The 21765-nt window shown below is 48.9% G+C and overlaps 1 protein-coding gene across 1 annotated transcript; it reads right to left on the bottom strand.

Moving 5' to 3' along the window:
• Positions 1-4420: 4420 nt before the first annotated feature.
• LOC123040761 (uncharacterized) lies at positions 4421-5958 on the bottom strand. Its single transcript, XM_044463522.1, has 2 exons — positions 5109-5958; positions 4421-4905 (listed from the first exon to the last, which is right to left on the bottom strand). The coding sequence occupies exon 1, from the start codon at positions 5671-5673 to the stop codon at positions 5200-5202; it is 474 nt and encodes a 157-aa protein (XP_044319457.1). The 5' UTR covers positions 5674-5958; the 3' UTR covers positions 4421-4905; positions 5109-5199.
• Positions 5959-21765: the final 15807 nt, after the last annotated feature.

The raw sequence follows: 21765 nt of genomic DNA, 5'->3' as shown, positions 1-21765 counted from the left end.
GAAATTGACGCAAGTAGTAGATCCGGCTCTGCTCGCTGGCTCAGCAAGCACTTGTCCGGAGAGGCGTGGCCTAAACTAGGATGTAGTGCTCTCTATAGTATCACTAGTTAATTGCCCGTGGGTTGCAATTGTGGCCAGTTCAGCACTAGTTATATCTGACATATGGCTTACACCCATCACATTCTTCGTTTTGATAAGATTTAATCTGAATGCAACGAAAGGTTTGATTCAGTTAAGGTTTTGATAAACAGTTGATTTGATTTGGGTATTCGTAGGGGAGGGAAAGGAAAGCTTTGATATTATTGTGATTTTGAAAAGATTTAATTTGATTGAGTTAATGCAGGATGTGATTTTGGGAAAGTACCGATTTGACTTAGATTATTCCAGATTTCTCTATTTATGTTGGTTCAAATTTTCCACGGCATCAGTTGAGATATCAAAAAATCAACTGAAAACTAAGAGGGACGGGATGCGTGGGGACCAAAAAAACAAGGATGGGGGGGGGGGGGGCAACTTTTCTATAAAAGCATAAGTCTATAATACAAATGTAGTACTCGGTCTGACCGTGAAAGTTTGAAAATGTTAACGCCCACACGTGTGGGCGTTTGCACATCGCCCACACGCCTACATCACCACTCATTTTGCCACGTATGAATAGTTGACATCAGCAGATTTTTTTTGGTTTTCGGCTTAAAAATATTGTATCTCCTAAATAAAAAAGCGAACTAAAAATCCGTTTTCACCATTAAATCCGTCTCGACGAGATCTTCAAAACTAGACCCCATGTTGATATGTTTCAACGAATTATTTTTTTGCCAGAAGTTGCCACGATGTTTACACTGCAGTTGCCATAGGGCTTAAACTAAAGTTGCCATGTGGCAATTTTAGTTTGTAGATCATGGCAATTTTAATATTTTGATGATGGCAACTCCAGTACTTTGACCATGAAAATTATTTTTTGTATGAACCATGACAATTTTACGTGCATGTATCATGGCAATTTTTGTTTATGGTTCATGGCAAGTCTAGTTTCTTAATTCCCCGTTTTATAAATGTCAAAATTTACTTTTAAATGTAGAAGAAAATAACTGAAACATATCATGGCAACTTCAGTGTAAACATCATGGCAATTCATATGCAATAGACATGGCAACTTTTAATCCAAATTTTTTTTCATCAAAACATATCAACATGGGATCTAGTTTCGAAAATCTCATCGTGAGGGATTTAATGGTGAAAACGGATTTTCAATCGGATTTTTCGTTTAAGAGATAAAACATTTTAAAAACTGGAAATCCAAAAAGATTCCTGCATGCATGCGATGACGTGGCAATCTGTTTACATTAGAGACGTGTGGTGGCTCGTGGATTAAGGACATGGATCATGGACGGTTTGTTTCCGCAACTACCCTAATAAAATGCATCTCTTCCTCGCTGGTAGCAATGTGTGTCTTCCCGTTTCCCGTGTCAGCCAATTGAGAAAATAGCATTGTTGTTCTTTTATTAGAAAACGTTTCCTTTTACCCGATTATAATCTATCGGCCCATCGGCTGCCTTCGATGCCCTTGGATCTCGCTCGATCGTGCGGCATAGAGCGCTCATCTCTCTCGGCAAAGCACCAATGTGAAGTACGCTTGCAAGGTAAAGTTGTCACCACGTACACAGTGGCGGAGGCAGGGCGTCCAGCATGGGCCAAGGCCCTTCCCAACATGATGACTTTGTTGCTATATGCATGTGAACACTAGCATTTTATTTTGTTTTTTCCTTCAACCGCCCCTCTTCCACACAAGGATTTGACGAATGCTGCCTCCGCCACTTGCACGCACCCCATCATTCCCCACTAATCAAAAAACACCACCCCCTCATCTTCCGTTTATTGCTCTTTTGGCTCTTCCTATTGACTATCGTCCCCATCTCTCTTCCCAGCGCCCTTCCACCTAATCGAGCAAGCTAGCTGACTCGATCGTGTGCACGGAGAGCTGGGGAGACGCCGAATGCGATGCTGCAAGCCCAACCTCACCATCGTCTTGCGAGCGAAGAAGATGTTGCAAGTCGTGTTGCCCGGGCGCAACAATGTTGCAAGAGGAGGCGTTGTCGCTGCTCGTTGTGTGCTCATGCCAATCCAGGTGTCAACGCTATAAGGTTGGGCTCGGCTGCTACAAGGAGTGGAGGACAACCACCTGGTGCTTTATGGGCACCCCCCTTGTTTCCAACAACTCTAGTGTTGCAAGGCCCCGGCGAGTGCACAAACCCTCCATTCCCCTTCTCTATCAACCGGATGGGGTACCTGATGCTACAGGGGACAAACATTGCAACCGCAGAACCTCACTGGAGTGGTACAACCAGTGGTCGGTGTTACACGAAGTGATAACAACAACCATTATTCCTCCAAGGCAGTGAATGATGCTGCAAGGTGGCTCTCTCTCAACGGTGTTGCAACCGCATGACCTCGTGGCCACTGCAACCATAGAGTGCATCACCGCTGCAAGGGGTGGTCGTAGCAATCATCGTTGTAACGAGGTACAACCGGCACTGCAAGGGGCTAGTCATAGCATCGACGTTGCTACAATCCAGTGTTGCAAGGATGGACGCCTCGTCGATGTGCTGTGGGGGGTAGGCACTAGGATGTGCAAGCGATGCCGCAATGTTTTAAGGGGTTGCTGCAAGTGTCCAAGGACGTTGCGAGGTAGGCCGGCGCTGTTGTGTGGCCGTAGCGCTGAGCGAGCGGAGATGGACGCCATAATGATGGTTGATGCTGCAAAGGGGGCGGCTGTTGTGCGTGGCGGGGAATGGAGCACGGGCGATGCGAGGCGGGATGAGGACGATGTGGTGCATGGGATGCGAGGGTGCAAGGTCTGGAGGACGATGCGCTGACTCAAACGGACGGCCATACACGTGATAATCGGATGGTTGTATAGGTGGCTGGCCTTTTCTTCCCGTACAACCGGTTGACGCCTAGCGCTCTCCTTTTTGGTTCACCGGGTAACAAGGACAGTTCATGCAGTTAGCACAAAGTTGGGATGTGACACCCTTCTTTGACGAAAAAATGCGAGATCGTGTACACCTTTGCCTAAGGATGAAAACTGAGCGAAAACAGACAGAACTGAATGCTGCCGCATTTGTTTTTATTTTCGAAGGCGGAAGCTAATGCAAAAGCCTCGGAAACAAATAGTACCAGAAACAAAATCGAAGCGAATACAGAATGGAAACTGAGATGAAATCGAGTGTTCACCAAAATTAAAGACCCCTTGAACCGTAGAAAAATACACAATGAAACCAACAAAGTACCATTGAACTTTGACAACACAGAACTTAGAAGGCATTAAAATATTAAGATATGCCGTGGATATATAGTGAGATGTCAATTTGTGCATAATTATACAACTTTGGCAACATAAAAACCTGGAAACCATCAAACATCCAAACATTGCATCTCAAATCACAATAGTGCTCATACGGTCATACTGGTGACATACTGAATTGACAACTTGAGGTCTCCTTTGGTTCATAGGGTAGGAAAATTATAGCAATAGAAAAGTCATAGAAAATGAGATGACATGTACCTCAAATTCTATGAGTAGGAATAAGAAAGGAGATGCCCTTTAATTCACATCATATGATTTTTTCATTGAGTCTAGGCTAATATTTATTTTCCTATGAAATGTGAATGATAGGAAGAATTCCTCCATAGGAATAGGATTCCATTCCTACAAGCCAAAGGGCTCTGAAGGAATTTTTCCTATAGAAATCCTATCCTATGAAATTCTTACAAGATTACTCTAGACCAAAGGAGAGCTGAATAGTACTCCCTTCGTCCCAAAATTCTTGTCTTAGATTTGTCTAGATGCGGATGTATCAAGTCACGTTTTAGTATTAGATACATCCGTATCTAAACAAATCTAAAACAAGAATTTTGGGACGGAGGGAGTAGTATTGTAGCAAGAATAGTGTCCACGATGCATTAGTTCTATGGAAGTTGGGCCATATGGGTCATTCTGCTCACTATCCGAAGGGCCTAATTATGTGTTTGTTGGGCTACAAAATAGCCATATGATATTCAAAACAAAAATTCCCACATGAATGAATTAACAAAAATGGAAAATTCCGTTTCTGCGTCCGTTCCACCAGAAAAGGCTGTTCCGTTTCCGCACAAAAAAAATCCATTTCCGTTTCTGTTTTGTGAATTGCGCTTTCATTTTCCTTTTTTCCTCTCCATTTCTATTTTCCTGCTGAAAAAACCGGAAAGTTTCCGCTTCATTTTCGTCTCTTCATATGCCTGTTTTTTAAGCGACGAGTTTCCTGGGAAGCCGGCACCTATGACAATGCCTCGGTGCTAGGCATTCTGGAAAACATGGTCAAGGGCGTGCCACACGTGCTGTCTTTGTATAAGCCAACTACAGTACTAGCTGTAGCTCGGAAAGAAAGAAAGAAAGAAGCCACCGGTTTATAACATAATTAAAAGGGAAAACCATCTTTCCATTGGACAAGCAACCGCAGCTTGGCTTTGCCCCCTTTAAATAACTCTGGCCGCTTTACGCACCAAACCCATCATAAACACACATGGTTACGCGGCCGAGCTTGGACCATACTCGCCACCGGTCGTTGGCGCGCGCAACTGACGCACGTTCCACAGGCCCCGCGATCCGGGCTAGGACCTACATGAACATGAGCCTAGGACGCACGGACGGACGGAATGCGATGCTCCGTCGGTGATCGGCCACCGTCTGTCTGTCCAATTGGGAGTTTGACGAGGAAGGGCGGGAATTTAAAGCGGACGAGAGATCTCCTTGCCTGCCACCTCTCCTGCACCCATGTCCCATGTCTCTCCACCGGTTGGTGGCCGCCGGCAATGCCATTGGCCACTGGCTTTGGCGTCCCACCGCTGCTTTAATTGACCACCCCCCATCTAAAACAAGGAACAAAAATGCACAGTGTTTTCTACTTACTAGGTTTGCACAGAAATTCAATCCTTTCACCCTCAACAACAACTAAAGAGAAGATCAATTCTTTCTGTAAAGCTTGCGGGGGTCAAAATACGCCACCCAATGACTTGTTGAGGAGTTGAATATTCTGTACAAAGAAAAGAAACAAAAAAAAAGGTAGACATACGCTTGGGTCGGGCTGCAGTTTCGGTTAGCGGCGCTCATGGCTTTTTGCCATGGCCTTTGCATGCCGAGCTATGGCTTCCCCCGGGGTCCGTTCATGGGTACCCTGTGGCGAGGCAGTCCGCCCAGAACTTGCGGTCCTCCTCCTGCCGCGCCGCCGCCCGCTTCGGGTCCTCCGCCTTCTTCTCCTCCCCCTCACGCCCCACCGCCGAGGGGAACGCGCCGCCGGCCCTACCAGCCGCCGCCGCCGCCCGTTTCTTCTTCCACCAGACGCTCGCCGTGCTGACCTCCTCCTCTTCGTCGGCTTCCTGCGGATGCTGCTGCTGCTGGTAGTACCCCCAGTACTCGTCCGCCTCCACGCAGCTGCCGCTGCACCCGTCCTCCTCCTCCTCCTCCTCGTCCCCGCTCGCCGTCGGCCGGCGCGGGTGCGGGCACGACGACTCCGCCACGCTCTCGCTGTCGCTGCCGCCGTCGTCGGGGAGGAGGGCGACGGCGCTGTCGGCGGCGTGCGGCCTTGGAAGCGCGTGGGCGATGGGCGGCGGCGGCGGGTAACAGTGTGCCGTGGCCATCGGCGCCGCGCTCGCTGTGGAAGGAGGAGGGGAGGGGATGCGTGGGTTTGGTGGTTGTCTCCGGCGGCGAGGTGGACGGAGACCCTTGGTATTTATAGCGCGCACCCACGGTTTTAAAAAGGATGTAAATGGAGTGCGGTCGATGGCACGAGTGCTGGAGTTTCCCACTGCTTCCCACACGCAAAAATTGTAAAAAAGACGATGCCGATGCCGATGCCGATAAAACTATTGGATTTTAGTTGGTCTACTGAAACCCTCAGATTATGTTGGACAGTTGGTGTGAGTTCAGGATAATATATATAGGAAATCCTTGGTCAGCCTTTGCATCATTTCTATTGTACTTCTTTAGAACAATGTACTCCCTCCGTTCATAAATATAAAATCTTTTGGACATTTTAATATGATCTACACACGGACTAAAATGAGCGAATAAACACATTAAAATATGTCTATATACATTCAATTCAGAAAAAGTTAGAATATCCGTTCCGATTTACTCGTCATGGTTTTAGTAAAACCACGACGAGTAAATCGGAACGGATGGAGTATTTGTGAACGGAGGAAGCAATGGTCAATCTTGTTTACGATTTCCCTGCAATTTTTTGTTTGGCATTTTTATATGAGGATCTTTTTTTCAATTTTTAATAATTAATGACATTGATCATATAATCTTCACCTAGTACGTACAAGTATGGAAGAAAATAATATGTAATTAGTAGATGATGCTAAATAAGTAAATAACAATGGTAATTGATGATATTGATCATATAATCTTCACCTGGTACATATAAGGAAGATAATATTGTGTAACCAATGGTTGAGGCCTTGAGGGTACGTAAGCAAATAACCGTGGTAATTATTGATATTGATCATATAATATTCACCTCGTTCAAATAAGGAAAAATAATACAAAATTAATGGCTGGTGATAATAAGGAAATGTAACAATGGTAATTATTGATACTGATCATATAATCTACACCTTAGAAAAATAAGGAAGAAAATAACACATAATTAATGGATGATGATAGGTAAGGAAAGTAAACAATGGTAGTTATTGATATTGATCATATAATCTTCACATTGCACAAATAAGGAAGAAAATAATACATAAATAATACTCCCTCCATAAACTAATATAAGAGCGTAACGCTCTTATATCAGTTTACAGAGGGAATAGATGTTAATAAGTAAGGAAATACAAAATTAATAATTAGAAATATTGATCATACAATCTTTACCTTGTACAAACAAAGAAGAAAATAATTGTACATTGTTGGAAATATGCCCTAGAGGCAATAATAAATTAGTTATTATTATATTTCCTTGTTCATGATAATCGTTTATTATCCATGCTATAATTGTATTGATAGGAAACACAGATACATGTGTGGATACATAGATAACACCATGTCCCTAGTAAGCCTCTAGTTGACTAGCTCGTTGATCAATAGATGGTTACGGTTTCCTAACCATGGACATTAAGATGTCATTGATAACGGGATCACATCATTAGGAGAATGATGTGATGGACAAGACCCAATCCTAAGCCTAGCACAAAGATCGTAGTTCGTATGCTAAAGCTTTTCTAATGTCAAGTATCATTTCCTTAGACCATGAGATTGTGCAACTCCCGGATACCATAGGAATGCTTTGGGTGTACCAAACGTCACAACGTAATTGGGTGGCTATAAAGGTGCACTACAGGTATCTCCGAAAGTGTCTGTTGGGTTGGCACGAATCGAGACTGGGATTTGTCACTCCGGTAAACGGAGAGGTATCTCTGGGCCCACTCGGTAGGACATCATCATAATGTGCACAATGTGACCAAGGGGTTGATCACGGGATGATGTGTTACGGAACGAGTAAAGAGACTTGCCGGTAACGAGATTGAACAAGGTATCGGGATACCGACGATCGAATCTCGGGCAAGTACAATACCGCTAGACGAAGGGAATTGTATACGGGATCGATTGAGTCCTTGACATCGTGGTTCATCCGATGAGATCATCGTGGAACATGTGGGAGCCAACATGAGTATCCAGATACCGCTGTTGGTTATTGACCGGAGAACGTCTCGGTCATGTCTGCATGGTTCCCGAACCCGTAGGGTCTACACACTTAAGGTTCGATGACGCTAGGGTTATAAAGGAAGTTTGTATGTGGTTACCAAATGTTGTTCGGGGTCCCGGATGAGATCCCAGACGTCACGAGGAGTTCCGGAATGGTCCGGAGGCAAAGATTTATATATGGGAAGTCCTGTTTTGGTCACCGGAAAAGTTTCGGGTTTTTCCGGTAACGTACCGGGACCACCGGGAGGGTCCCGGGGGTCCACCAAGTGGGGCCACCAACCCCGGAGGGCTGCATGGGCCAAGTATGGGAGGGAACCAGCCCTAGGTGGGCTGGTGCGCCCCCCACAAGGGGCCCAAGGCGCAAGGGAGAGTGAGAGGGGGCAAACCCTAGGGCAGATGGGCCCTAAGGCCCACCCCAGGCGCGCCTCCCCTCTCTCCCCCTCTGGCCGCCACCCAGATGGCATCTGGGGGCTGCCGCCACCCTTGGGGAGGGAACCCTAGAGGGGGCGCAGCCCCCTCCCCTCCCCCTATAAATACTTGAGGCTTGGGGGCTGCACAACATACGAGTTTCTCCCTCTATTGGCGCAGCCCTACCTCTCTTACTCCTCCTCTCCCGCGGTGCTTGGCGAAGCCCTGCTGGACTACCACGCTCCTCCATCACCACCACGCCGTTGTGCTGCTGCTGGATGGAGTCTTCCTCAACCTCTCCCTCTCTCCTTGCTGGATCAAGGCGTGGGAGACGTCACCGGGCTGTACGTGTGTTGAACGCGGAGGTGCCGTCCGTTCGGCACTAGGATCTCCGGTGATTTGGATCACGACGAGTACGACTCCTTCAACCCCGTTCTCTTGAACGCTTCCGCTTAGCGATCTACAAGGGTATGTAGATGCACTTTCCTTCCCCTCGTTGATAGTCTCTCCATAGATAGATCTTGGTGACTCGTAGGAAAATTTTGAATTTATGCTACGTTCCCCAACATACATAATTGATAAGTGGTGAAGCTTTTAAAATTTCTTATTTAAAGGCATCATCACAAGGAACATGTCTATGCAAACGAACTTTAAATTGGACTTTTGATTCAGAAAATAAAATAAAATAAAATAAAATGTGAAAGTAAAGAAAAATATTGTGAGTGCTCCCACACCTGTTACTGCAAATCGCCTCCCTGTAAACAATGGGTAAGAAAATAGAAGGAAAGGAAGAGTCAAAGAGGTACACGAGTGGTCGGCAGAGACGAGGACTCGATGCTTGGAGTGAGGTGGTACAAGTTCTTAGCTTGACACATGGTGACATTAGAATCACCTTGTAACACGGTTGCGCTGTCCGTGGATGGCTCATATGTAGAGGATGGCAGCACCTAGGATGTAACTCTAGGCTCATAAGCTTATAGATTCGTATTTCCTATTTTTGCACATGGGATGTGACTCCAGGTCCTTCCGCCGCCGACCTCCGATGGCTCCCCACCGCTGGTCGTCTGTGGTGAGGGGGGCCGTCGGATCCACGCGTGTGGATCATGCAGCTTTAGGTTTTAGGCCTTGATAGCTTACATTTTTGGGCCGTTCATCGTTGGCAGCGCTCAATAAAAAAGTTTCAGATCCTCTCCGGTCAAGGCGATCTGTCATGTGGTTGGGGATGATTTTAGAAATTAGTTTGTTCAAACAATGATGGTGTGACGGCGGCGACATCCTCATGGTGGACTTGTGTCCTCGGGTTCCACTGTTGCGACGACATTTGCTCCAATGCCGACATGGGGCTTGGGAGGTAGTCTAGGAGCGGATGCAGATTGTGGTCTGCATCGGCGGCATCTAAAAGATGGTGGATCGTGTGCTGGGTTTGTGGTTTGTGGCTGACGGGTATAATTCACTTCTCCGACGTCTTAGTCGTGCGAGGGTGCCAGATCTGGAGTTTGATGGCGTGTCCGAGGTGTTTTCCCAGTCTAATTCGTTCAACTGCAATGGCTTCAACATTGATGAGCCACCTTGGAAGTTCGCAAAGCTGCATCTCAGCGATGGAGCCGCGTTGAGCTCGATGAGGAGGTGATCAATCATTTTTTCTTTTGGCGACTGCTGTGGTGGTGCCGAAGGCAGGTGACGGGCGTTGGTGTAAAGCTCAGTGGTTTCTTCAGTCTTGATTATATTTTTTTCTTTCTTGGCTGGTGTTTCTTTGTGCAAAGACTAGCGTTCTGCTATCATTTTAATCTTATCAGATCAAAGTGTACGTGACTTGTACTATGATCTTTATGCTAAAATAAGACGTATATTACCATAAAAAGAATAAAATTCCTATTTCACAACGATGTTGCGGAAGTGGATCTACATGCATTGATGCAGGGCATGACCCATGCAATCCAACAGACCGAGCTTCTGTTGCAGTCAGATTCTTCTCAAGTACTATCTCTTATTACAGGTCTCAAACTTGACTACTTAGTCTATGGACACATTGTTCTATAGATTACAGCTTTATCGTCAGATCAGGAGTTTATTTTGTAAAAACTTCATCGTGATCAGAATAGAGTAGCAGATCAATTGATGAGGTACAGTTGTACTGAGTGTAGCACCTATGTTTGGTCACATAAAGGGTCCCTCTGTATTGAGGATCTCTTGCCTCTAGATTATAACTCTATCATTATGGAACAAAACTCATTTTCACCCCACAAAAAAAAAGTATCACTTTCGCTCATATCATATGCATGAAGATGTTTTTTTCTTCTTTCCATAGAAACGCATGTCTCCTATGTTTTATCTTAGTGTCATAGAAATGCACTAGTATTTAGCCAGTGATGTTAATCTTTCGGTGTATACCATATATTTGAATGTCATGCATATGTTAACTATATTCGTCGAAAAGAACTTTTTTTCATTAAGCAGTCACAAAAGAACTTTTAATCAATAAAGAAGATGCAGAGGCCGAGGGTCATCCTCCTTTTCAAAAAAAAAAAAAACAGTCACAAAAGTAGTTGAAGAAGAAAATGTTGCCTACTACTAGAAACCCAAACTCTATTGATGTTGACACGAAAATTACCAAGAAGCTGCTGCTATTCAGCTATTCTAGAACGGGATCCCACCGACTTTGACCACTGCTTGACGCTGTGAAAGTTAAAAAAAGAAGATGAAATTCCACTTTGACCCTGTTAGTAAAATTTTGTTGCAGAGACTACTACTACTGTTGTGGGACGGGGTTCGCATCGGCCATGTGGGAAACGACATGCATGCGTGTACCGAGTAGTCCTGCGAATACTGTTGTCCTTTTCGAGCTGGACGGGGCGCCAACAGTATTCGTCAATCGGTCTCACACTCTCCCGGTGGGTTTACACATTCTAGACGGATAAGCCAAGGAGCAGCGGCAGCGGCGGCATCACGTACCGAAGACGAAACAAATTCAATTCCTTTTGGCGTCTGCGTGCGTTGTCTGCCAGGCGAGGATTCTAGAAGGGTTGATTGACCCGGCCCGGTATCATCTTCTAGACGCCCACTGGCGTCCACGCCTCTATCCCTCTCTCTGCCGTCAGGAAAAAAAAACGGACAAATCATGCGCGATAACGCGGCTCGCAACCACTGCAAGCTGGCGGCCTTTTCTGCACTCAAACGGGCGGGCTTAATCATGCACCCAACCACGCCGTGGAATGGGATGCGATGCCCGCTTTTCGATCGGCGAGTCGGGCCGGCGAAAGGAACGGCACACGGCCGGTGCCGGTGCTGGTGCGTGTACACGACCGGGCGAGCAGGTTTCCGATGCGCGCGGTGTCTTGCACGTACGTTTACGTGTGGGGCGCGCGGGTGGCGACTTGACAGTGGTCTGACACTTGGAAGAAAACTGGTTGCTTTCAGGGATCTGCCCGCCATCCGAATGTGAAAAAGGCCTTTGACGTGTACGTGGAGGTTTAGGGGAAGATGAAGTGAAAATAAATGGATGGGCCGTGGGCGTACGGTACTGGCTAGGTGACTGATGAGGATATGTATCTAGGGTAGGTAGGGTCATAGACCTATCTAGGATACCATGCCCAAAGACATCCTTAGACGAAGCTACCTTCCAGTCGACCAAGAGAGACTCCACTCGACCGGCTAGAAGACACTCGACAAACCTGAAGACACTCGACCATCAAGACCCACTCGACCATCAGGAGTTCAGGATCTACTCTGCATCCAAACGGTCTGTAATTAAGTAGTCTTAATGGTCATGATGACACTTTAAGTAGGGCGTTACCAGTAACGCCCGGCCTTAATGTACTTTAATCCTCTGCTACGTGGGATGGCTGGGGTCCTGGCGTCCTCTATATAAGCCACCCCCCTCCACTGGTAGAAGGGTTCGCACCCCTGTAACTCATATACACAGAAATCAGTCGACCGCCTCCGGGCTCCGAGACGTAGGGCTGTTACTTCCTCCGAGAAGGGCCTGAACTCGCTAAACACTCGTGTGTACAACTACTCCATAGCTAGGATCTTGCCTCTCCATACCTACCCCCATTCTACTGTCAGACTTAGAACCACGACAGTTGGCGCCCACCGTGGGGCAGGTGTCTTAGCGACTTTTTTGGAGAAGTTGCAATTTGTCCGATCGCCTTCATCATGGTTTCCGGCGGAGCTCTGGTCGAGGGCCACGAGATCCGTCTCGGTGCGCTCACTTTCATCGCCGACGACTCCGCTTGGCTCCAGGAGGCACCACTCGACATCGACGCGCTCCCCGTCCGCGGGGCGACGCACTTTCGGGCGTGTGTCCGCGGCGTCTTGCTGCGGCAGCCGTCGACCCCATACCGGTCGACTCCTGCGCCGTCCTCCCTCCCTGTCTCCCGCCAGCGCAAGCGCTCCGGTCGGTCGAGGCTCCAGCGATGGGTGAGACACGCAGTGGCTCGCCAATCGGCCACCACCCAAGTCGCGGCGATTGAGCCCGACGAATCTCTCTACGGCCTGTTCGACCTGTCGACTGGCTCCGTAGAGACTGCATCCGAGTGCGATAGCAGTGATCCAGCGGCGGAGGTCCTGATGGTCAACGGGCCCCGTAGTCCTCCCGGTTTCCCCCGCGGCGACGGGATGGACGACGAGGACGACCCTGCTCAAGCCCATGAAGAGTACCAACCCGAGCCGCTCACTTCCCAGCAGAGGGAAGAACTTCGCCGCCGGAACATGGATGCCCTGCATACTCCCATTGCAGGAGAAACTCCTGAGGCTCGTGCCCTGGAAGAGGCGCGTTTAGCCAACCTGGCTGAACGCACTCGACTGGAGAACCTCCAGCGAGCACTCGACGAGCGTGCGCGTCAACGAGTGACCAACTCCAACCGACGTCAGCTCTTTCCGCAACCAACTCAGGTATATCGAACCCCAATTCAGAATTTGGCAGCTGCAGCCCGCATAGCGGAGTCAATTCAGCCCTCTCAGTCAGAGGCTGGAAGAGGCTTGATGCAGATCAGAGATTTGCTCCGGGCGGCAGGAGATCAGAATTCAGCTGTGTCACAGTCGCGCAACAGGATTCACAGTCGATCCGTCGCTGCGAATACTGTTCAGTCGGCTCACAGTCCAAGGTCGCCTCCGAGGCGCATGGGACGTGAAGGCCGGCGGGACCACTATGATGATCGATTTGATCGTGATGACAGGCGTCGAGTGCCCACTCCTCCTCCGAGAAGTGGGTCTAACGCCCATCGGCAGCAAGATGACAGACGCCAGCTCAGTGTTGGGCGGAGAGCTCCAGTCGACCCCAGAGAGCCAGGCTTTGACGCGAGATCCATCATCGTGCAAGGTTTGGTCGACCGAAACAGAGCTCATAGAGGTGGTCATGACAGAGATGTGCCCACAAGCAGCCGAGTCCATGTTTCAGGTCCAGAATGTTTTAGCAGAGCGATCAGAGCCGCAGTGATACCCCCCAACTTCAGGTTGGCGACTGGGGTGAGTAAGTTCACCGGAGAGTCTAAGCCTGAAACTTGGCTCGAAGACTACCGAGTGGCTGTTCAGATTGGTGGCGGTAATGATGAGGTGGCCATGAAACATTTGCCACTTATGCTAGAGGGTTCGGCCAGGGCGTGGTTGAATCAGTTAGCTCCTAGCAGCATTTACACCTGGGAAGATCTTTCTCGAGTGTTCGTCAGGACGTTTGAGGGAACTTGCAAGCGACCTGCCGGATTGACTGAGCTGCAAGTTTGTGTACAAAAGTCGAGTGAAACACTGAGGGATTACATCCAGAGGTGGATCACTTTGCATCATACTGTAGAGAATGTGTCAGACCATCAAGCGGTTTGCGCCTTCAAGGATGGCGTCAAGAACAGAGAGTTGAGCCTGAAGTTTGGTCGAACTGGAGATATGACCCTGAGTCGGATGATGGAAATAGCCACCAAGTACGCCAACGGCGAAGAAGAGGACCGACTCCGGAGCGGCAAGTACAAGCCGAGTCAGTCGGATAAAGGAAACTCCAGTCGGAAGCAAAAGCGGAAGGCCGAGCCAGCAGCTCCTGGAGAGGCTCTGGCCGTGACTCAGGGCAAATTCAAAGGGAAGCCCAAAAGATCTTGGAACCCCAAGAAGGTAAAAGATAAGGAAGGTAATGATGTAATGGATCTACCGTGTCATATCCACACGAAGAAAGACGAAGAGGGTAACTTCATCTACCCAAAGCATACCACTCACCAGTGCCGGCTCTTAATCCAGCAGTTTCAAGGGAAACAGCCGAAAGATAAAGAGAAGGAGTCGGACAAGGCTGAGGACAACTCCACTCTGATGATTTTTGCTGATGTAGAGAGCAAAAGTCGACTGAAAGTAATCAACCGTGAGGTCAATATGGTCGCCCCGGTGACACCAAACTATCTGAGATGGTCGCAAACTCCCATTACTTTCGACCAGTCTGACCATCCTACTCACATTGCCACCCCTGGGAGGCAAGCGCTGGTGGTCGACCCGGTAGTCGAAGGCACTCGACTGACGAAGGTATTGATGGATGGCGGCAGCGGGTTGAATATACTGTATGCAGAGACGCTCAACGGAATGGGCATTCCGATGTCCAGACTCAGTTCCAGCAACATGAGTTTTCACGGAGTCATCCCAGGAAAGAAGGCCGAGTCACTCGGCCAAATAGCTCTGGATGTGGTGTTCGGCGACTCGAAACATTTCCGCAAAGAGAAGCTGACATTTGAAGTCGTGGATTTCCAGAGCGCCTACCACGCCATTTTGGGAAGACCAGCCTACGCCCGCTTCATGGCTCGACCATGCTATGTGTACCTCAAGTTAAAGATGCCTGGCCCCAAAGGCGTGATCACCATCACTGGCAACCGGAAGAAAGCGGAAGAGTGTTTTCAGAAAGGCTCAAAGATTGCGGATGACCAGATAACAGTGGTAGAGCTAGAGGGATACAAGAAGAATGCAGATCCGAGTGATTTACTGCGGGCCAAGAAGCCCGCCACAGAGTCAGCATTTCAGTCGTCCGGTGAGACGAAGCCAGTTCATATCCACCCGACTGACCCCAATGCAGCTCCGACCCATATTTCCACAACACTCGACTCTAAATAGGAAGAAGCGCTCATCCAGTTCCTCCGTGAGAACTGGGACATCTTCGCATGGAAGCCAGCTGACATGCCGGGTGTTCCCAGGGGACTGGCTGAGCATCGCCTTAGAGTCGATTCAAAAGCAAAACCTGTTAAGGAACATCTTCGACGGTCCGCCGTTCAGAAGAAAAAAGCCATTGGCGAGGAGGTGGCTCGACTCCTTGCAGCAGAGTTCATCCGAGAGATATACCACTCCGAGTGGCTCGCCAATGTCGTCATGGTTCCCAAAAAGGACAATTCCCTTCGTATGTGCATTGATTTCAAACATATCAATCGGGCCTGCCCGAAAGATCATTTTCCTCTCCCTCGCATCGACCAAATTGTCGACTCGACCGCAGGGTGCGAGAGATTGTCTTTTCTAGACGCTTATTCCGGGTATCATCAGATCCGTCTGTATGGGCCCGACGAAATCAAAACAGCTTTCATCACTCCATTCGGGTGCTTCTGCTATATCACCATGCCATTCGGCCTCAAGAATGCCGGAGCCACGTTCATGAGAATGATTCAAAAGTGTTTACTCACTCAAATCAGTCGGAATGTGGAAGCATACATGGATGATATCGTGGTCAAGTCGCGAAAGGGTTCCGACCTGTTGACTGACTTAGCTGAAACATTTGCCAATCTCAGGAGGTATGATATCAAGCTCAATCCATCAAAGTGCACATTCGGAGTACCTGGCGGAAAGTTACTCGGTTTTCTCGTTTCCGAACGAGGAATCGATGCTAACCCAGAAAAAGTTGGTACCATACTCCGAATGAAGCGCCCTGTGCGTGTGCACGACGTCCAGAAGCTTACTGGATGCTTGGCCGCGTTAAGTCGATTCATCTCTCGCCTCGGTGAAAAGGCGTTGCCTCTTTACCGACTGATGAAGAAGGCAGACAAGTTCGAGTGGACTCCAGAAGCTGATGCAGCGTTTGCCGAGTTAAAAACTCTGCTCTCCACCCAGCCGGTGCTTGCTGCTCCAATCAGCAAAGAGCCTCTGTTGCTTTATATTGCAGCCACAGGACAAGTCGTCAGTACAGTACTTACGGTCGAGCGGGAAGAAGAAGGGAAAGCCTTCAAAGTTCAGCGCCCAGTGTATTATCTCTCTGAAGTTTTGACCCCATCGAAGCAAAGATATCCTCATTATCAGAAGCTCGTATATGGGATCTACATGACCATGAAGAAGGTTGCTCATTATTTCTCTGATCATGACATTACAGTCGTCAGCGACGCACCATTGTCAGAAATTCTGCACAACAGAGATGCAACTGGTCGAGTGGCTAAATGGGCGATTGAACTCCTTCCCCTTGATATCAAATTCGAGGCAAAGAAAGCCATTAAGTCCCAGGCTATAGCAGATTTCCTTGCCGAGTGGATTGAGCAACAACAGCCGACTCAAGTCCACTCGGAGCATTGGACCATGTTCTTTGATGGCTCTAAGATGTTAAATGGTTCTGGTGCTGGGGTCGTTTTGGTTTCCCCCCGAGGAGACAAGCTCAGATATGTGCTCCAGATCCACTTTGATTCCTCCAACAATGAAGCAGAATATGAAGCACTCTTGTATGGATTACGCATGGCCATTTCACTCGGCGTCCGTCGCCTTATGGTCTATGGCGATTCAGATTTGGTGGTCAATCAAGTGATGAAGGAGTGGGACGTTAGAAGCCCAGCCATGACTGGATACTGCAATGCGGTGAGGAAGCTCGAAAAGAAGTTCGAGGGGTTAGAGCTCCACCACATACCCCGACTGAAAAATCAAGCAGCTGACGATCTGGCGAAGATAGGATCCAAGAGAGAAGCTATCCCCAGTGATGTGTTTTTGGAACACATCCACACTCCGTCAGTCGTAGAAGATCCTTTTACCGATGAAGCCCCGCAACCTAAGAGTGTCATGGACCCGACTGAGGTTGAAGTCCCAGCGGTGGTCGACCTGATCATGGAAGTTCTAGTGATCACTCCAGATTGGACAGTACCATATATCGCGTATATCTTGAGGAAAGAGCTCCCGGAGGACGAAGAAGAGGCTCGACAGATCGTCCGCCGATCTAAAGCCTTTACCGTGATAAAGGGACAGTTGTACAGAGAAAGCGCGACTGGAGTTGGTCAGAAATGCATAACGCCAGAGGAAGGTCGAATAATCCTTGATGACATTCACTCGGGAACCTGTGGCCATCATGCGTCCTCTCGGACCATCGTGGCCAAAGCATACCGAGCCGGATTTTATTGGCCAAGAGCGAATGAAATGGCGAAGGAGATAGTCGACAAGTGCGAGGGATGCCAATTTTACTCCAATATGTCACACAAGCCCGCGTCAGCTTTGAAGACTATACCACTCGTCTGGCCCTTTGCAGTGTGGGGTTTGGATATGGTCGGTCCTTTGAGAACAGGCAGAAGCGGTTTTACCCATGTGCTGGTAGCAGTCGACAAGTTCACTAAGTGGATCGAAGCTAAACCCATCAAGAACCTCGATGCCGGTACTGCTGTCAGCTTCATCAGAGAATTGATATTCAGATACGGGGTCCCGCACAGCATCATCACTGACAACGGGTCAAACTTCGACTCCGAAGAGTTCAGAGCTTTCTGCACATCTCAAGGCACGCGAGTCGACTACGCTTCAGTCGCTCACCCACAGTCGAATGGACAAGCAGAACGAGCCAACGGTTTGATCCTCAAAGGGTTGAAACCCCGTTTGATGCGTGATCTTAAGCATGCGGCTGGTGCATGGGTCGAAGAACTTCCCTCAGTGCTTTGGGGGTTAAGGACCACGCCCAACCGGTCGACTGGGAGAACTCCATTCTTCTTGGTCTACGGGGCTGAAGCAGTCTTGCCGAGTGACCTTCTCCATAATGCTCCCCGAGTCGAGCTCTACACTGAAGCAGAAGCAGAACAAGCGCGGCAGGATGCAGTCGACCTTTTAGAGGAAGAGAGGGAGATGGCTCTGATCAGATCGACCATTTACCAACAGGACTTGCGTCGCTTCCACGCCAAAAACGTGAAGAGTCGAGCCTTCCAGGAAGGAGATTTAGTTCTCCGAGTGGATCAGCAGAAACCACACAAGCTTGCTCCTTCTTGGGAAGGTCCCTTCATAGTCACCAAGGTTCTCCACAATGGAGCATACTGTCTTTACAATGTCGAGCATCAGATCGACGAGCCCCGAGCTTGGAACGCGGAACTTCTCCGCCCCTTTTACACCTAAGTATTCACTCGGACGAGTTGTAATAAAAGTACTTCTGTAGTTTGTTTATTAAAGACGAAAGCTTTATAATCTTCCCTGTAATCGTTATTTCTTTTGTCCTCTCAAAACAATCCCCCAGTGGGTGGCTTGGCTGCGAATCCGATTCGCCCAAGTCTGTAAAAAAAATCCTAACTGAGTGGTGAGCCAGTCTCCCACACGAAGGCTTAGCTGCGAAATCCGTTTCGCCTAAGATAAATAAAATCCTACCAAGTGGTAAGCCAGTCTTCCACTCGGAGGCTTAGCTGCAGTCCAAGTACTCGCCTAAGATAAATAAAATCCTACCGAGTGGTAAGCCAGCCTTCCACTCGGAGGCTTAGCTGCAGTCCAAGTACTCGCCTAAGATAAATAAAATCCTACCGAGTGGTAAGCCAGCCTTCCACTCGGAGGCTTAGCTGCAGTCCAAGAACTCGCCTAAGTACAAGTACAACATGTGTTCTGCAAGGAGGACGAGGTGCAGGTCGACTGCTACCCTCTCCCTCCGAGCTGCGCCACCAATTCAAAAATCCTACCGAGTGGAGAGCAGACCTCCCACTCGGGGGCTTAGCTGCAGCCCAGTGCTCGCCTAAGTATCTGAAATCCTACCGAGTGGAGAGCAGACCTCCCACTCGGGGGCTTAGCTGCAGCCCAGTGCTCGCCTAAGTGTCTGAAATCCTACCGAGTGGAGAGCAGACCTCCCACTCGGGGGCTTAGCTGCAGCCCAGTGCTCGCCTAAGTGTCTAAAATCCTACCGAGTGGAGAGCAGACCTCCCACTCGGGGGCTTAGCTGCAGCCCAGTGCTCGCCTAAGTGTCTGAAATCCTACCGAGTGGAGAGCAGACCTCCCACTCGGGGGCTTAGCTGCAGCCCAGTGCTCGCCTAAGTATCTGAAATCCTACCGAGTGGAGAGCAGACCTCCCACTCGGGGGCTTAGCTGCAGCCCAGTGCTCGCCTAAGTGTCTAAAATCCTACCGAGTGGAGAGCAGACCTCCCACTCGTGGGCTTAGCTGCAGTCCAGTGCTCGCCTAAGTATCTAAAAATCCTACCGAGTGGAGGGCAGACCTCCCACTCGGGGGCTTAGCTGCAGCCCAGTGCTCGCCTAAGTGTCTGAAATCCTACCGAGTGGAGAGCAGACCTCCCACTCGGGGGCTTAGCTGCAGCCCAGTGCTCGCCTAAGTATCTGAAATCCTACCGAGTGGAGAACAGACCTCCCACTCGGGGGCTTAGCTGCAGCCCAGTGCTCGCCTAAGTGTCTGAAATCCTACCGAGTGGAGAGCAGACCTCCCACTCGGGGGCTTAGCTGCAGCCCAGTGCTCGCCTAAGTATCTAAAAATCCTACCGAGTGGAGGGCAAACCTCTCACTCGGGGACTTAGCTGCAGCCCAGTGCTCGCCTAAGTGAATTGGGGGACAAGTCGATGGCAATAAGCGCTTCGCTTTAACCTGCAAAAGACGCCTCAAACCAAATGCAAACATATTCAGCGACGAACCCAAGTTCGGATAACACCTAACGGAACCGAAAGTGCTCAGGCGCTAGGCCTGTTAAGGTTTGTCGGTTACAAAACTCACTCGGCATACCGAGGCAAATTTAAAGTATCAAGCTCAGAAGTTTTTTACCCCTCCTGTGGAGGGCTGGAAGGTGCCACAAACTCGTCCAGATCAATTCCATCTGCAATCCGAGTGGCAGCGGCAATGAAGGTCTCCATGAAAGATCTGAAATCGTGCTTCTTGGTGTTGGCCACCCTAAGAGCCACCAGCTTGTCCTCTCGTGCATCCTTGCAGTGAACGCGGACCAGAGACAGAGCAACATCCGCGCCGCACCTGGCCGAAGACTTCTTCCACTCCTGCACTCGACTTGGGACCTCGTTCAGTCGAGTCATCAGAGACTCGAGGTCGTTCTGGAGTGTCTCTCTTGGCCAGAGTGTTGTGTCGATGCGGGAAGTTGCGACCTTCAGCCTTGCGAGATAATCGATGACGGCAGCAACACGAGATTCAAGTCGGAGCACGTTCATGGCGACTTCATCTTTCACAGGAGAGTTGATGGGGTCCAGGTTTACTTCCAGTCGACCAGTCTCCTCTTCAAAGTTCTGACAAAATTCTGCAAGCACAACCACCGAGTCAAGACAAACAGTCGGAGGTTACAATTAAAATATTTGTTTGATACAAAGGATTACCTTCAAGCATGAGGAACAACTTCTTGGCGAGTCCACCCAGATAAGCCTCTAGATCATTCTTCTTTCTCTTCAACTCACTGGCCTTGTCATTCAGGGTGGTCTTGTCGCTTTTCAGTCGACTGACCTCCTGGTTGGCAGCATCAAGAGCAGCTTTCAGATTGGTGTTTTCTTCTTCAAGCTTAGTCACTGAAGCCAGCTTCTCATCCGCAAGCCTGGTCTTCTCTAAAGCAGTTTTTTGCATCTCAGCCAAGTCAAGCTCTTGTTTCTTCAGGGCATCCCTCACTTTGCCTGCAAAGTTACAGTGAGATTAGATTCGGAAACAAGTGAGAGGCAAAGGCAGTCGTCAAAGGCCTCACCAAGCATACCTTTAGCTTCCTCCTTCGCCTTCGTCAAGTTCTCTTGGGCCAGTTTTAGATCGAGCTCGAGCTGAATGTGTTTGTTCTCCAACTCAGTATAACGAGCCGCAAGGTCACATGATTTCTACGAAGAACCAATCGACAGATGTCAAAGACAATTCACTTCCGAGTGAGTAAGGAAAAATCATAGCGTTTCTAAGACTACGGCCGAATGCAAACATTCGACCATAGTCTCGGGGACTACACCCAGTGGGTGCACTCAGCGTGCCCCCACTAGTTTCATCAGTTAGAGTCGACCAGTCGACCAACAACACACAAAAAAACCGGAGGTGTTCTTCAGACTATAATCGACTGCAAGCAGTCGACCACAGTCTCGGGGACTACACCCAGTGGGTGCACTCAGCGTGCCTCCACCGGTCTATGAATCTATTCGACCTAGTCGAGTAAGGAAAAAACTTAAGACATGAAGACTATAGTCGACTACCAGCAGTCGACCATAGCCTTGGGGACTACACCCAGTGGGTGCACTCAGCGTGCCCCCACTAGTCCGGAATTTCAATCGACACACCCAGTGGGTGCAGGACAAACTCTAAGAATTGCAGAAAGAAGAGTTTACAGATATCATATCCTAACAGAACAGGCAGTGACCGAATGACCTGAACATTGCTCTGAAGAGCCGAACTGGCGTCATAGGCTGCCTGGCTAGCTTCTCGTATCGCCTTCACTTGCTCCATCATGACCCCCGCTTAGCGTATCGCTTCTCTAGCAGCACTGGCTTGGTCTT

Source organism: Triticum aestivum, chromosome 2B (genome assembly GCF_018294505.1).
Source record: "Triticum aestivum cultivar Chinese Spring chromosome 2B, IWGSC CS RefSeq v2.1, whole genome shotgun sequence".
NCBI lineage: Eukaryota > Viridiplantae > Streptophyta > Magnoliopsida > Poales > Poaceae > Triticum > Triticum aestivum.
Note: the sequence above shows the minus strand (reverse complement) of the source record. Positions and strands in the feature narration are given on the sequence as shown.